Source organism: Oncorhynchus nerka, linkage group LG17 (assembly GCF_034236695.1).
Source record: "Oncorhynchus nerka isolate Pitt River linkage group LG17, Oner_Uvic_2.0, whole genome shotgun sequence".
Lineage (NCBI taxonomy): Eukaryota > Metazoa > Chordata > Actinopteri > Salmoniformes > Salmonidae > Oncorhynchus > Oncorhynchus nerka.
In genome coordinates this window covers 33,273,381-33,291,299 of record NC_088412.1, presented here as the reverse complement: position 1 = coordinate 33,291,299, position 17,919 = coordinate 33,273,381, and the positions used below count along the sequence as shown (strand labels likewise).

The 17,919-nt window shown below is 44.4% G+C and overlaps 1 protein-coding gene across 1 annotated transcript in view; it reads left to right on the top strand.

Moving 5' to 3' along the window:
- Positions 1 to 17,919, top strand: part of LOC115145167 (palladin-like) — a 151,299-nt gene that overhangs the window by 1,018 nt on the left and 132,362 nt on the right. Inside the window, 1 exon segment of the mRNA XM_065003127.1 lies at positions 2,787 to 3,866. Within this exon segment, the coding sequence (XP_064859199.1) occupies positions 2,788 to 3,866 (1,079 nt within the window). The 5' untranslated portion in view covers position 2,787.

Sequence of the window (17,919 nt, the reverse complement as noted above, 5' to 3'; positions counted from 1 at the left end):
CACTTGTATATACCACACTGACACACAAACACACTCAGTTTTATACAGACGAGCCTATTGCATACAAGTCTGTACAGTACCATCATCTACAATATAGCCACGGAGCTCACCTGTAGATGTAGCCTACTGTACATAACACACAGAGCCGTGCTTGAGATATTGATCACTGCCAGGGTTGGGTAGGTTACTTTCTAAATGTAATCCGTTACAGTTACTAGCTACCTGTCCAACATTGTAATCAGTAACGTAACTTTTGGATTACCCAAACTCAGTAACGTAATCTGATTACATTCAGTTACTTTTAGATTACTTTCCCCCTAAGAGGCATTAGAAGAAGACAAAAATGTATGTTAGCAATTGAACAAAATATTTTGCAAGATAAATCAATGTTAAAGTTTACGTATCTGGCCATATATGTATGTTGCGTTTTACTTTATGGGTTGGTTATGTAGGCTTCTTCTAACGCATCACTTTCTACTATATATAATAAGAAGATTAAATTACATATTTACATTAAAAATCAAAGTCTATCAGAATTCCAGTCATTCCAATAAATGTTATACCCTTTGGTCTTCAAGAATAGCACTTGGAAATATGGAAGTGTAGATTATCCAAATTGTTTTACCTGAGAATAACCCCAAAACTAAGGACTTATCAGCTAGCCCTACTCTGTTGTTTGTGATTTTGTTTTCATGGAGGCCTGTAGAAATGTAACCACTCTCAGGTTAATAGACAGAGCTATGGATGCAAGGACTGACCAGCCATGATATCAACATGATAGTTTTAACCATGTTATGAGGCTGTACAGTGTTTGTTTACATTTACAGTGTTTACACACATTGGATAAAAACAAGCTTATATTTTGGGTTCTTATGGACAGTGTGACAGTTCAACTAAGCTCATTAGGCATTTATAAGTTATATTCTTCAAGTATCAATGGATATACAGTACCTGTCAAAAGTTTGGACACACCTACTCATTGAAGGGTTTTTCTTTATTTTTACTATTTTCTACATTGTAGAATAATAGTGAAGACATCATAACTTTGACATGACACATATATATATATATATATTTTATATTTGAGATTCTTCAAAGTAGCCACCATTTGCCTTGATGACAGCTTTGCACACTCTTGATATTCTCTCAATCAGCTATGAGGTAGTCACCTAGAATGCATTTCAATTAACAGGTGTAAAGTTCATTTGTGGAATTTCTTTCCTTCTAAATGTGTTTGAGCCAATCAGTTGTGTTGTGACAAGGTAGGGGTGGTATACAGAAGAAAACCCTATTTGGTAAAAGACCAAGTCCATATTATGGAAAGAACAGCTCAAATAAGCAAAGAGAAATGACAGTCCATCATTACTTTAAGACATGAAGGTCAGTGAATCAGGAAAATATCAAGAACTTTGAAAGTTTCTTCAAGTGCAGTGGCAAAAACCATCAAGAGCTATGATGAAACTGGCTCTCATGAGGACCACCACAGGAAAGGAAGACCCAGAGTTACCTCTGCTGCAGAGGATAAGTTAAAGAGAGTTACCAGCCTAAATATATGCTTCACTGAGTTCAAGTAACAGACACATCTCAACAGCAACTGTTCAGAGGAGACTGTGTGAATCAGGCCTTCATGGTCGAATTGCTGCAAAGAAACCACTATTGAAGGACACCAATGAGACCAAGATACTTTTTTGGGCCAAGAAACACAAATAATGGACATTAGACCAGTGGAAATCTGTCCTTTGGTCTGATGAGTCCAAATTTCAGATTACTTGGTTCCAACTGCCATGTCTTTGTGAGACGCAGAGTAGGTGAACGGATGATCTCCGCATGTGTGGTGCCCACCATGAAGCATGGAGGAGGAGGTGTGATGGTGTGGGGGTGCTTTGCTGGTGACACTGTCAGTGATTTATTTGGAATTCAAGGCACACTTAACCAGCATGGCTACCACAGCATTCTGCAGCGATATGCCATCCCATCTGGTTTGCCCTTAGTGGGACTATCATTTGTTTTTCAACAAGACAATGACCCAACACACCTCCAGGCTGTGTAAGGGCTATTTGACCAAGAAGGAGAGTGATGGAGTGCTGCATCAGATTACCTGGCCTCCACAATCACCCAACCTCAACCCAATTGAGATGGTTTGGGATGAGTTGAACCGCAGAGTGAAGGAACTCCTTCAAGACTGTTGGAAAAACATTCCTCATGAAGCTGGTTGAGACAATGCAAAGCTGCCACGAAGGCAAAGGGTGGATACTTTAGATTCTTCAAAGTATGAACCATATTTAACACTTTTTTGGTTACTACATGATTCCATATGTGTTATTTCATAATTTTGATGTCTTCACTATTATTTTACAAAATAGTAAAAATAAAGAAAACCCTTGAATGAGTAGGTGTGTCCAAACTTTGGACTGGTACTGTATATGTTAACTTTCGTAACTCTATGCTTGCAGTGAATTGTTGCAGAGAGACATAGATGGAAAAGAATAAGGAAGTGAGAGGAGAGTCAGGGAAATATACAGTTAGGGTGAGAATAGAGGGAGGGATGGTGACAAATGCCAGTCAAGTCCACTTTGACCTCCGGAAAGCCCTTTGTAAATACCCACCAGCTGTGCCGAAAGACTTCTAGCCCGAGTCATCACAACTGAGCAACTGTTGGTTTGTGAGGGATTGTGGGTTTATTTTATTCAGATGACTGTACTGTGGATGTGTGTATTGCTTATCATTAGTGTCTTACTGTATCTACAGTGTTAACTGAATGTCATGTTTGTGTGTGTGTGTTACAGGATGCAGGACGGGAGATGGAACCAGTCCCTCCCCCCCTCTCTGCTTATGAAGGATGGGCGTGGGGTTCTAGAAGGAGACGTGTTCTCGGAGGCTTCGTCTGATGGGGATCTGTACCTGGACTCTATGGCGGAGCTGGACGCTGGTGACGGGGACTTTCCAGACCTTACTGCCTTTCTCAGCCAAGACGAGATCAACCGCAGCCTGGACCTGGCCTGGGAGGCCTTCAGTGACGCAGAAGACTGGGTGGACCCTGTCTCCCCAATTCCCAAAACCCAGGAGCCGGCTCTCCACTACCATCCCTCCCTTGCCCCCTTCAATACCACAGAATACCTGACCAAAAGCCCCTGCTTCCCCCATCAGACAAAAGTCTCAGCCATGGACGACAGCCACTCAGTCAAAGTCACCTCCAGCCAGAGTGTCCACCTCAGCAGGCCCATACAGGCCACCTTCGAAGCCACGGCCTCGCCTGAGAAGTTTGTCTGTCACAAGAACATCACCCCAGTCTATAAACAGGACAAGCCCCGGCTGGTCCATGAGGGCTTGGAGCTGAATGAACGGGCTGCCTCAGCCACGGAGTTCTGCAGCCGTGCCGCCACCTTCATCGAGGAGCTGTCCTCCATCTTTAAAGGCTCCTCTCGGCTGGAGCAACAGGGGGAGGAAGACTCCTCCTCTCCCGACAGCGGGTACCTGTCTCCTAAGAGCCACCGGCTTGCCCCCCGGGGGTTTGCCTCTGTCCCTCCACAGCCTTTCATCCAACAGGTGGCGGCGCAGCAGGGCCAGCCAGGTCTGGGTACCCAGCCAGCAAGCATGGTGGGCGTAACGGGTGTGACGGGTGTCCCTCCACTGAGTGTGACCGGGGTGCCAGTTGTCTCTGGTCTAATGAGTGGGAATGAGTTGATGGGAGAGCAGCAGCACAGTGGAGCCCAGTTGATGGGGGAGCAGCACAGTGGAGCTCAGTGTGTAGATGGAGACCTGTCGCTGCCACACTTCACCCAGAAGCTGAAGAGTCAGGAGGTGGCAGAGGGACACCCCATCAGACTGGAGTGCAGGGTGGCAGGAAACCCTCAGCCACTGGTCAGGTATGGAGACTGGTGCTTGGTGGAAGACTGCTTTGGTTGCGATCATATTAGTGATGAGTGATATTAGAATGAGAGAGTTAACACCAGTGGTAGCGCAAAGAGGTGGTTTATTCATGCATGCGTTATCTGTATGGTAAATATGAATTTGTTCTTTAACAACACTTACATTCGCTCATGCTTATTTATATGCTACTGTAGCCTCCTGAGTGGTGCAGCGGTCTAAGGCACTGCATCTCTGTGCTATCTGTGTCACTACAGATCTTGGTTAGATCTCAGGCTGTGTCACAGCCGGCCATGACCGGGAGACCCATGAGGCGGCACACAATTGTCCCAGCGTCGTCCGGGTTAGGGGAGGGTTTGGCCGGCCAGGATGTCCTTGTCCCATCGCGCTCTAGCGACTCCTATGGAGGGCCGGTCGCCTGCATGCTGACACGGTCGCCAGGTGTATAGTGTTTCCTCCGACACATTGGTGCGGCTGGATTCTGGGTTAAGCGAGTACTGTGTCAAAGAAGCAGTGTGGCTTGGCTGGGTTGTGTTTCGGAGGAGGCACGGCTCTCGACCTTCGCCTCTCCCATGCAGCCATGGGACAAGATTGTAACTACCAATCGTGAAGAGAAAGGGGTGAAAAGATTATATATATACACAAAATCAAACATATGTATACACTACTGTATATCTATTTATCCTTTAATTGAGATCTCCAATGGTATGTGTTGCCCATGTGATGCAGTGGGTAAAGATTAGAACGCTGGCATCCTTCCTTCCGTTACTGGAAAGTACAGTCACAGAAACTATATTTAGTCCTACAGTTCCAAGACAGTTGATCCTCTGGTTTGTCCCGACACCAATGTCCTTCCCCCCTAAGGGAAGTGGATCCCCAGGGTGGAGACTTTTGAAAAGATCCCCCTCTGGAAGCCGGTCAATTGAAACACACGGACTCTCCGTTTGGAGACAAACATGTGGTGACTTTGGAGTTTTATTCCGAGAGGATATGGATGTATGGCGAAAAAGATCCAACTGAAACACTAACGCGCTCATACTCACATAGACTGATGTCAGTGGTATGATGCTCAGCCTTCGGTCAGAGAAAGGGTTGCTGGCTGTGGGAGATTGGGGGAACGGGAGGAGGTAGGAGTTGAGAGCTGTTGGGTGTCGAGAAGGCCTCCTTGGAACACCTGCTGCGTGGTTGGGAGAGTTCCACTGTGTTTAACCATAGAGTAACCAATAAGCCTTGTGACCAGGTGCTAGTGGAGGCGCTGTCAGGTCAGGGAGTTTGTGCCTGGGCAGTCGTTCTGCTCCATTTGAAAATACAGCACCCCCTGGCTGTAGGGATTTGGATCAGTCCAAATACAGATGATGAGAGTCCTGGGGGCTGTGGTTCTGACATGGTTCTCTCCTCTGCTGGTGGGCTATAAGGGGCCTCTTCCTCGGCTGTATAAATAGTCTCCAGGCCAACAGGAGCCAGGAATGTAGTAAGCAATGTCATTACACAGCGTTTTCCGTCACCGTACTCTCCACATCTTCACCTCTCCACACCTTCTTGGGAAATATGAAGGATGTAGTGTAGTGTTGTTTACCACTAGGAAACAGGAGAAGGGAGACAGACATGGAGAGGGAGAGAGGGGGAGAGGGGAGAGGCTAATATAGACTGAGACTGGAATAGGACTAGGTCTCAGATCATTTTGGTTTGTTTTGTGTTGTCTTTGACCTATATGTAGTTTATTTGTGTCTGAATGTTGCTTGTATAATCAGTCTTGGATTGTGATTTTGATGTTTACAAGTCAGGAATTGTCTGAATTTTTGATATAAGACTGAGGTCTTGTTTACTCCAGTCTTGGGGATCCGGATAGAACATGGTTCACCCAGATGTTTTGTCACTTATCCTGCAGATAACGACTTTTGAGGCCTGTCCTGTTTTCTGTCTATTGACACTAGGTGGCACTGTGGTATTTATCATTCAGAAAGATGTTTCACAATGTCTTCAGTGTCCCCATTGGAATCTGCACTATACCAAGTGGCATCCCAGTAATAAATGAATATGTTGACAACATGTTGACATATATGTATAAGAACATCTACTGGTGTTAGTTTCACGTGCACTGAGAAATGTCAGGGGTTTTATATCATGTTTACATACTCTACATTACTCATCTCATATGTACAGTGCCTTGCGAAAGTATTTGGCCCCCTTGAACTTTGCGACCTTTTGCCACATTTCAGGCTTCAAACATAAAGATATAAAACTGTATTTTTTTGAGAAGAATCAACAAGTGGGACACAATCATGAAGTGGAACGACATTTATTGGATATTTCAAACTTTTTCAACAATTCAAAAACTGAAAAATTGGGCATGCAAAATTATTCAGCCCCTTTACTTTCAGTGCAACAAACTCTCTCCAGAAGTTCAGTGAGGATCTCTGAATGATCCAATGTTGACCTAAATGACTAATGATGATAAATACAATCCACCTGTGTGTAATCAAGTCTCCGTATAAATGCACCTGCACTGTGATAGTCTCAGAGGTCCGTTAAAAGCGCAGAGAGCATCATGAAGAACATGGAACACACCAGGCAGGTCCGAGATACTGTTGTGAAGAAGTTTAAAGCCGGATTTGGATACAAAAGATTTCCCAAGCTTTAAACATCCCAAGGAGCACTGTGCAAGCCATAATATTGAAATGGAAGGAGTATCAGACCACTGCAACTCTACCAAGACCTGGCCGTCCCTCTAAACTTTCAGCTCATACAAGGAGAAGACTGATCAGAGATGCAGCCAAGAGGCCCATGATCACTCTGGATGAACTGCAGAGATCTACAGCTGAGGTGGGAGACTCTGTCCATAGGACAACAATCAGTCGTATATTGCACAAATCTGGCCTTTATGGAAGTGTGGCAAGAAGAAAGCCATTTCTTAAAGATATCCATAAAAAGTGTCGTTTAAAGTTTGCCACAAGCCACCTGGGAGACACACCAAACATGTGGAAGAAGGTGCTCTGGTCAGATGAAACCAAAATTGAACTTTTTGGCAACAATGCAAAACGTTATGTTTGGCGTAAAAGCAACACAGCTCATCACCCTGAACACAACATCCCCACTGTCAAACATGGTGGTGGCAGCATCATGGTTTGGACCTGCTTTTCTTCAGCAGGGACAGGGAAGATGGTTAAAATTGATGGGAAGATGGATGGAGCCAAATACAGGACCATTCTGGAAGAAAACCTGACGGAGTCTGCAAAAGACCTGAGACTGGGATGGAGATTTGTCTTCCAACAAGACAATGATCCAAAACATAAAGCAAAATCTACAATGGAATGGTTCAAAAATAAACATATCCAGGTGTTAGAATGGCCGAGTCAAAGTCCAGACCTGAATCCAATTGAGAATCTGTGGAAAGAACTGAAAACTGCTGTTCACAAATGCTCTCCATCCAACCTCACTGAGCTCGAGCTGTTTTGCAAGGAGGAATGGGGAAACATTTCAGTCTCTCGATGTGCAAAACTGATAGAGACATACCCCAAGCGACTTACAGCTGTAATCGCAGCAAAAGGTGGCGCTACAAAGTATTAACTTAAGGGGGCTGAATAATTTTGCACGCCCAATTTTTCAGTTTCTGATTTGTTAAAAAAAGTTTGAAATATCCAATAAATGTCGTTCCACTTCATGATTGTGTCCCACTTGTTGTTGATTCTTCACAAAAAAATACAGTTTTATATCTTTATGTTTGAAGCCTGAAATGTGGCAAAAGGTCGCAAAGTTCAAGGGGGCCGAATACTTTCGCAAGGCACTGTATATACTGTACTCTGTACCATCTACTGCATCTTGCCTATGCCTTTCAGCCGTTGCTCATCCATATATTTATATGTACATATTCTTATTCATTCCTTTACACTTGTGTGTAAAAGGTAGTTGTTCTGAAATTGTTAGATCACTTGTTAGATATTACTGCACGGTCGGAACTAGAAGCACAAGCATTTCGCTACACTCGCATTAACATCTGCTAACCATGTGTTTGTGACCAATACAATTTGATTTGATTTTCCACCACAACATCCAGTCAACTGCTCCACTTGTGTTGTGTATGTTTTGTGTTCTCCAGGTGAAATGGATGGTGTAGCAGAGTAAACTCTACGGGGTTAGAAGGCTGAGCTACAGCCTCTGACTGAGGCTTTCATGAACATACTTTTCTTGAAGTGTTCCCCTGCTCTTCATCCATCTCTCTCACCAGGACAGACACACAATAACAGTCAGACTCCCTCAGGGACTGTTTTGTGGTGGAAAGTGAACAGCTCTTATCCTGGTCAGGACTATATGAGACAATGCTGTCAGGGAAATGTTGAGGACCAAAGATTCCATGTCAAATGAAGAACAATTCCCCTGAATCAATATTCTCAGTCCTGGGCTGGCCCTAGTTTTAATACACCATAACAAGTAATCTACCCTCTGCCTTATAATGCAACTACTCCTGACAATCCAACTGTAAGTAGCCTTGCACGAGCCAGAATGGCTCATAGGATCAGGGATATATCTGTAGCATGAGGCAGCTTGATGTACAAGTAAACCCCCTGAACAGGACACTAGTCTATCTCCTTAATGCTGAGTGCCAAGCAGAGATGCATTGGGTCCCATTGTTACATTCTTTGGTATTACTCGGCCAGCCTCACAATTTCAGGGCGGACACTAACCACAAGGCCACTGAGTGGTTAGAAGCATCGTCATTTGAGCTGTATGCTACAGGACCCCTTTACAATAGAGACAATCAATTCCAGGTGTGGAGAGACATGCCATGTATGTAAACATTGGGTTTGGCATAGCAGACAGTGTATATCGCCCCCAGGCCTTGTAGGTGCTGTATAGATGTATGCATGCAGGGTTTGCTTACACAGGCCAAGTGGGGTCTGTGTGTGTGTGTGTGTGAGGATTTTAAGGATGAAGATACCTCTGTGTGTGTCACATCCGTTCCCTGCAGTTGTACCCCCAGGAGCTTGCAGGGGTTTTGGGAATTACCCTGTAATGTGATACCTAGGATGATTTACTGCCGTAAAGTACCGCAGGGATGCTTTTGATTCACAATTTCAGGAACAGTAATCAACTGCTGCCTCCCCACCCAGGAGCAAACGGTCAAAACAATTTATCTAGATTTGACAGAATGGCCAACATTCCTAGCTTACATATCCCTTGCTATTTAATTGGAACATTTGAACAATGACCTATAAATGAACATCTTATGTGATGTATTTATTTGAGTTGCAGATTATCTCCCTGGAAGCCCTCCGTTAAAACCTGGCCGCAGAGATAACCTCAGTAATATGGCCATGGTTTATTATCTGTCATAACAAGGTTTTAGGAAGGGTCATGGGTCATGGCTCTAACTCCTTGGTCAAGCAAATCAACCTGCTAATCTTATCAAATGAGATACCAGCAAAGATATGAAATAGATCTTTTCCTTCCTTCCTGCCCCCCCTCCCCTTATCGCTTTATGGGCACGTGATGTACGTACTGGATGTGTGGATGGATGTGGGTCTCCAAGATAATCATCATAGTACTGTTCACTACCCTGCAGCAAGCTTGTCTCAAAGGGCCATACTCACACACACATGTATGTGTTTTCTATGTCTTCCAGAGGATAACTATTATTTCTCCTTTGTTCCTCATTACCCTCATTTCAATGGCTAATTGTCTCTATTGTGAGTGTGTTCTTATATACATGTGTGTGTGTGTGGTGTTGGTTTGTGTTTTTATCTTCCTTTACTTCTCACCAGTCTGTCTTTAATGGTTGCTCCCCATTTTAACAGTCATTTCCCCTGGGCAGGTGCTTTGATGGGGTTGCCAGGTCTTTGCAGGAGATCCCCCTTCCTCACCTCTAAAAATGCCTTTTGCCCATTCACTCTCAGGGTAACGAGTTGGTGATGCGGTAGTAGTGCCAACATTTCACATGCTCACTGGGACAGTCATTCCTGGTGGCTGGGCGCGGTCGCCCATGGTCGTGGGCGACTGCAGTTGTCTGTGTTCTTGGTGGGAGAGTCCTACGGTCCCCGAGCGCCTGGTATTTCTCAGTGTACATTTCGGCTCCTCAAACACACTGGTTTATACTGAGAGAGAGGCCTGTTTGGCATCAGGGCAGTGTGTGTGTGTGTGTGTGTGTGTGTGTGTGTGTGTGTGTGTGGGGACACCTCCTCTAAAGGCCTGGTTATATTAGCAGCAGTGTTGTTTTTGGATGCCTTTCCCAGAGAGAGGTGACTCCTTAACTGTATGTTCAGAGGAGAATCCATCTTTAATTGTTGGATGTGCTATTTAAGGCTTCCCGTGTAATGTTCTTTCTCGTCATCACCATAACTGCTTGCCGTACAAAGCATTTTCTAAACGGTCCTTGGAGTAGAGAGTCGGCAGTGAGACGTAGAAGGAGACAGCCGTGAGGAAGCAGCCTTGGCTGCACGGGATAAACCAAACACACACAACCCCAGAGGAAACTTGAGGAAGATGAGAAGCTAGAGAGGAATTTTGAGCTGAAATCCAAACAAGGCAGCGTTTCCAACACTGCTGGGAGCACACGCCATTCGCTACGCTGATGTTGGAATTTGTCATCAAATATAGGATTCTTGTTTAAATGAAACGTTCCCATTTTGTACAGACTATGTTTACTCACACATGCCTAAAAAAAATGTTTTCCCCATCTAGTGGAACAGGTGACTAAGCTATATATATATTTATTTATCCTTTATTTAACTAGGCAAGTTAGTTAAGAACACATTGTTATTTCCAATGACGGCTTACCAAAAGGCAAAAGGCCTCCTGCTGGGACGGGGGCCTGGGATTAAATATATATATATGCAATATAAATATAGGACAAAACACACATCACAACAAGAGAGACAACACGACACTACACAAAGAGAGACATAAGACAACATAGCAAGGCAGCAACACATGACAACACAGCTTGGTAGCAACACAACATAACAACAACAACATGGTAGCAACACAACATGGTAGCAGCACAAACCATGGTACAAACATTATTGGGCACAGACAACAGCACAAAGGGCAAGAAGGTACAGACAGCAATTCATCACACAAAGCAGCCAGTACTGTAAGTAAGGGTGTCCGTGATTGAGTCTTTGAATGAAGAGATTGAGATAAAACTGTCCAGTTTTAGTGTTTGTTGCAGCTCGTTCCAGTCACTAGCTGCAGCGAACTGAAAAGAGGAGCGACCCAGTGTTTGCTTTGGGGACCTGGCAGAACGGTGTTGTATGTGGAGGATGAGGGCTGCAGTAGATATCTCAGATAGGGGGGAGTGAGGCCTAAGAGGGTTTTATAAATAAGCATCAACCAGTGGGTCTTGGGACGGCTATACAGATATGACCAGTTTACAGAGGAGTATAGAGTGCAGTGATGTGTCCTATAAGGAGCATTGGTGGCAAATCTTATGGCCGAATAGTAAAGAACATCTAGTCGCTCGAGAGCACCCTTACCTGCCGATCTATAAATTATGTCTCCGTAATCTAGCATGGGTAGGATGGTCATCTGAATCAGGGTTAGTTTGGCAGCTGGGGTGAAAGAGGAGCGATTACGATAGAGGAAACCAAGTCTAGATTTAACTTTAGCCTGCAGCCTTGATATGTGCTGAGAGAAGGACAGTGCACTGTCTAGCCATACTCCCAAGTACTTGTATAAGGTGACTACCTCAAGCTCTAAAGCCTCAGAGGTAGTAATAACACCTGTGGGAAGAGGGGCATTCTTCTTACCAAACAACATGACCTTTGTTTTGGAGGTGTTCAGAACAAGGTTAAGGTAGAGAAAGCTTTGTTGTAGAGCATTTAACACAAAATATAAGTATAAGACTGTATCATCTGCTGCCTGAGCTACAGTATGTTGTTGATGTAAATTGAGAAGAGTGTGGGACCTAGGATCGAGCCTTGGGGTACTCCCTTGGTGACAGGCAGTGGCTGAGACAGCAGATTTTCTGACTTTATACACTGCACTCTTGAGGGGTAGTTAGCAAACCAGGCCAAAGAACCCTCAGTCACCAATACTCCTTAGCCGGCCCACAAGAATGGAATGGTCTACCGTATCAAAAGCTTTGGCCAAGTCAATACAAAGAGCAGCACAATATTGCTTAGAATCAAGGGCAATGGTGACATCATTGAGGACCTTTAAGGTTGCAGTGACACATCCATAACCTGAGTGGAAACCAGATTGCATACCGGAGAGAATACTATAGACATCAAGAAAGCCAGTCAGTTGATTATTGACAAGTTTTTCCAACACTTTTGATAAACAGGACAAAATAGAAATAGGCCTGTAACAGTTAAGATCAGCTTGATCTCCCCTTTAAATAAAGGACAAACCGTGGCTGCCTTCCAAGAAAAGGGAACCTCCCCAGAAAGGAGAGACAGGTTAACCTCTTGCCTCTACTTGGGACGCTTGCGTCCCAACTAGAGCTCTGGAAATGCAAATGCGCTACGCTAAATGCTAATAGTATTAGTTAAAACTCAAAAGTTCATTAAAATACACATGCAGGGTATCAAATTAAAGCTACACTCGTTGTGAATCCAGGCAACAAGTCAGATTTTTAAAATGCTTTTCGGCGACAGCATGAGAAGCTATTATCTGATAGTATGCACCAATACACTACAACACAAAAGCACAGCAGGGGACGTAAACAAAATAATTAGCATTTCGGCGTTACACAAACCGCACAATAAAATAGAAAACAGTCATTACCTTTCACCATCTTCTTTGTTGGCACTCCTAGATGTCCCATAAACACTATTGGGTCTTTATTTTGATTAAATCGGGCCATATAAAGCCAAGATATCGTTATATGTAGACTGTGTGATAAACGAAAAAAACAGCGATTTCACAACGTAACGTCATTTTTTAAAATTCAAAAAGTAGACGATAAACTTTCACAAAACACTTCGAAATACGTTTGTAATGCTACTTTAGGTATTAGTAAACGTTAATAAGCGATAAAAATCATCCATAGGCGATGTCAAAATCATTAGCTGTCGTCTTGGAAAAAATTTCACGAGAGAGCTCTTCCGGAATGATCTGGGCGGAGACCGGAGGTAAGTGGTGCCCCTGTTTCGGTTCAACCAAGAATCAAAGAGGATTCAATTCACAAGACTCTAGACAACATGGGGATGCTGTGGGAGTTGAATGCTCGGTCTTATCTAATTCGGCTCACTGTTAACAATTGCTGGAAGTGGCGCAAGGATATTTATTTCCATTTTCTGTGATCAGGTTTTCCTGCGCTTTCCGATGTAACGCACGTTATGTAATAGCCACAGTCGTGATTTAACCAGTTTTAAAAACGTCCGAGGGTTTCCTATCCACACATTCTAACCATATGAACGTACTATATTCCTGGCATGAGTAGCAGGGCGCTGAAATGTTGCGCGATTTTTAACAAAATGTTCAAAAAAGTAGAGGGTAGGAGCAACTAGTTAAAGAGGTTGGAGATATGTTTGTCGATGATAGGGGCAGCAACCTTAAAGAAGAAAGGGTCTAAACCATCTGACCCAGATGTTTTTTTGGGGTCAAGTTTAAGGAGCTCCTTCAGCACCTCGGACTCAGTGACTGCCTGCAGGGAGAAACTTTGTAGCGGGGCTTGGGAAAAAGAGGGAGATCATCTGGGATAGTCGCATTAGAAGGGGTGGGAGATGAGGAAATGTTGGACGAGCAAGGAGACATGGCTGAGTCAAATTGGAATCCTGACTTAATGAAGTGGTGAATAAAGAGCTCAGCCATGTGCTTCTTGTCAGTAACAACCACATCATCAACATTAAGGGACATGGACAGCTGTGAGGAGGAAGATTAATTCTCCAGGTCTTGAACCATTTTCCAGAGCTTCTTGGGGTTAGATGCACAGAGAGAGAACTGCTCCTTAAAGTAACTAACTTTGGCCTTCCGGATAGCTTGAGTGCACTTATTTCTCATTTGCCTGAAAGCCAGTTAACCTGAGTATGCGTGTGCCGAGCCTTTTGCCAACTGCAATTCCTGCAATTCCAATTCAAGATCATGGTCGAACCAGGGTCTGAACCGGTTTTTAATTCTTATTTTCTTTATGGGGGTGTGTTTGTTAACAATACCACTGAAAATATCAAAAAAGAAGATCCAAGCGTCTTCAATAGAGGGGATCAAGCTGATTTTATATCAATTTACAGGTGATGAAGGAAGGCTTGCTCAATAAAGTTTTTTAGCAAGCGTCTATGACAAATCAGGACAGGTCGTTTCACTGAGCAGCCATTACGAACACAGGCTGTAAAACAGTGATCACTAAGATCATTACAGAAAACACCAGACTGATACCTGTCAGGATTATTTGTGATGATAACATCGAGGAGAGTAGCCTTTTCTGGGTGTTGGAGTCATACCTTTTGGGATTGGTAATAATCTGGGGAAGATTTAGGGAGTCCCATTGCTTTAGGACTTGGTCAGGTGGTTTAAGCATGTCCCAGTATAGGTCACCTAGCAGGACAAATTCAGACATAGTGTAAGGGGCCAGGAGAGAGATTAGAGCAGGTAGGGTACAGGCCAGTACTGATGGAGGACGATAACACCCAGCAACAGTCAACAAGAGCTATTTGAAAGTTTAATGCTTAAAACCAGCAAATCAAATTGTTTGGAGACAGACTTGGTGGAGACAACTGAGCACTGAAGGTGATCCTTGGTAAAGATTGACACTCCACCGCCTTTGGAAGATCTGTCTTGCCGAAAAAGGTTATAACCAGAAAGGTTAACATCAGTATTCAAAACACTCTTCCTTAACCACGTCTCAGTAATGACCAACACATCTGGATTGGAGCTGTGAACCCACACTTTCCATTGATCCATTTTAGGTAATAAGCGTCTAGTATTAATGTGCAGAAAACCCAGGCTTTTACAAGAGCAGAAATCAGTGAAGCAGATATCAGAGCACAAGTCAGAATTGGGGCTAGCAACAGTAGATGGGCCAGGGTGTACATGCACATTTCCAGATATCATCAACAGTAGATGGGCCAGGATGTACATGCACATTTCCAGATATCATCAACAGTAGATGGGCCAGGATGTACATGCACATTTCCAGATATCATCAGCAGTAATACAATCAAGGCATGGCAGAGGACAGGGAGAGCTCTGCAGTGCTGATTTATGACATTTGAATGTGCATCAGATGGCAACAAGATCATATTGTACAGCAGTTTCATCAGGTAACATGAATACAAAGCCCGCTAGAGGTGGTTAGAATAGGATGGGAGACCAAAAGTCTGTGTAACCAACAGAGAGTCAGAGTCCTGAGTGTGGGAACAAACAGTCTGTCCCACTGTTGGGTAAAGAATGTTTGTAGTCAACAAAGTATGCAGGAGTCATGAGGCAAATAGCAAAATAACAAAATGCACAAGAAAAAAAGTAAATATATAACGACTTGCGGCGAGCAATTGTAAGTTCAGAGTCACTTGCCCCAACAGTGTGTGTGTGCTGGAGGAGAGAGAGAGAGAGATGGTGGTAGCTGTACCAGAAAGGAGAAGGGAGACAGATCTATTTACTATATGTGCTGGTATCTCATTTGATAAGATATATAACTGTAATCCACATCAGTTATATCTTATGTTAACATTGGGATTTGGTCCTCGTCCTCATATATTGAAACAACTGGGCAGACATGGGTAGATTTGAAATTTGTGAGAGAGGGGGGGGGTAAGGGAGATGTCAGAGTGTGATGTTTCTGTACTAGTAAAGAGAGAGAGTGGAGAGAGAGGGGGTAAGGGAGATGTCAGAGTGTGATGTTTCTGTACTAGTAAAGAGAGAGAGTGGAGAGAGAGGGGGGTAAGGGAGATGTTGGCAGAGTGTGATGTTGCTGTACTAGTAAAGAGAGAGAGTGGAGAGGGGGGTAAAGGAGATGTTGGCAGAGTGTGATGTTGCTGTACTAGTAAAGAGAGAAGGTGGAGAGAGGGGGGTAAAGGAGATGTTGGCAGAGTGTGATGTTGCTGTACTAGTAAAGAGAGAGGGGGTAAAGGAGATGTTGGCAGACTGATGTTGCTGTACTAGTAAAGAGAGAAGGTGGAGAGAGAGGGGGTAAAGGAGATGTTGGCAGAGTGTGATGTTGCTGTACTAGTAAAGAGAGAGAGTGGAGAGAGGGGGGGTAAAGGAGATGTTGGCAGAGTGTGATGTTGCTGTACTAGTAAAGAGAGAAGGTGGAGAGAGGGGGTAAAGGAGATGTTGGCAGAGTGTGATGTTGCTGTACTAGTAAAGAGAGAGAGTGGAGAGAGGGGGTAAAGGAGATGTTGGCAGAGTGTGATGTTGCTGTACTAGTAAAGAGAGAGAGTGTAGAGAGAGGGGGCAGAGGAGATGTTGGCAGAGTGTGATGTTGCTGTACTAGTAAAGAGAGAGAGTGTAGAGAGAGGGGGGGCAGAGGAGATGTTGGCAGAGTGTGATGTTGCTGTACTAGTAAAGAGAGAGAGAGTGTAGAGAGAGGGGGGCAGAGGAGATGTTGGCAGAGTGTGATGTTGCTGTACTAGTAAAGAGAGAGAGGAGATGTTGGCAGAGTGTGATGTTGCTGTACTAGTAAAGAGAGAGAGAGTGGAGAGAGAGGGGGTAAAGGAGATGTTGGCAGAGTGTGATGTTGTTTTACTAGTAAAGAGAGAGAGAGTGGAGAGAGAGGGGGTAAAGGAGATGTTGGCAGAGTGTGATGTTGCTGTACTAGTAAAGAGAGAGAGAGTGGAGAGAGAGGGGGTAAGGGAGATGTTGGCAGAGTGTGATGTTGCTTTACTAGTAAAGAGAGAGAGAGTGGAGAGAGAGGGGGGTAAAGGAGATGTTGGCAGAGTGTGATGTTGCTGTACTAGTAAAGAGAGAGAGAGTGGAGAGAGAGGGGGTAAGGGAGATGTTGGCAGAGTGTGATGTTGCTTTACTAGTAAAGAGAGAGAGTGGAGAGAGAGGGGGTAAAGGAGATGTTGGCAGAGTGTGATGTTGCTGTACTAGTAAAAGAGAGAGAGTGGAGAGAGAGGGGGTAAGGGAGATGTTGGCAGAGTGTGATGTTGCTTTACTAGTAAAGAGAGAGAGAGTGGAGAGAGAGGGGGTAAAGGAGATGTTGGCAGAGTGTGATGTTGCTGTACTAGTAAAGAGAGAGAGTGGAGAGAGAGGGGGTAAGGAGATGTTGGCAGAGTGTGATGTTGCTGTACTAGTAAAGAGAGAGAGTGGAGAGAGAGGGGGGTAAAGGAGATGTTCGCAGAGTGTGATGTTGCTGTACTAGTAAAGCGAGAGTGTGGAGAGAGAGGGGGTAAAGGAGATGTTCGCAGAGTGTGATGTTGCTGTACTAGTAAAGCGAGAGTGTGGAGAGAGGGGGGTAAAGGAGATGTTGGCAGAGTGTGATGTTGCTGTACTAGTAAAGAGAGAGAGTGGGGGTAAAGGAGATGTTGGCAGAGTGTGATGTTGCTGTACTAGTAAAGAGAGAAAGTGGAGAGAGGGGGTAAAGGAGATGTTGGCAGAGTGTGATGTTGCTGTACTAGTAAAGAGAGAGGGGGCAGAGGAGATGTTGGCAGTGTGATGTTGCTGTACTAGTAAAGAGAGAGAGTGTAGAGAGAGGGGGGGCAGAGGAGATGTTGGCAGAGTGTGATGTTGCTGTACTAGTAAAGAGAGAGAGTGTAGAGAGAGGGGGGGCAGAGGAGATGTTGGCAGAGTGTGATGTTGCTGTACTAGTAAAGAGAGAGAGGGGGGGCAGAGGAGATGTTGGCAGAGTGTGATGTTGCTGTACTAGTAAAGAGATACATTAGCTAGCTCTTCCTCTTTCTTTCCATTTAACAACAACCATAGCATGAGGTCATAGCATGAGGTCATAGCAGCCAGCTGACCCGACCCATTACTGACTCATGACGCAGTGGGACTGTAACACTGTTGCTGACTGTTTGGCCTATTTAAGCAGGACCGTAATTTTTACATCTCCCTCATGGGCCCTTTTCATCTCCCTGGGAGGAGCGCAAGCTGGCATTTACATACCTTTTGTTAGCGGTGAATGATGTCATATCATAGTTCTCAATAATGACAGAGCTCAAGATTCAATGGTTGATCCTT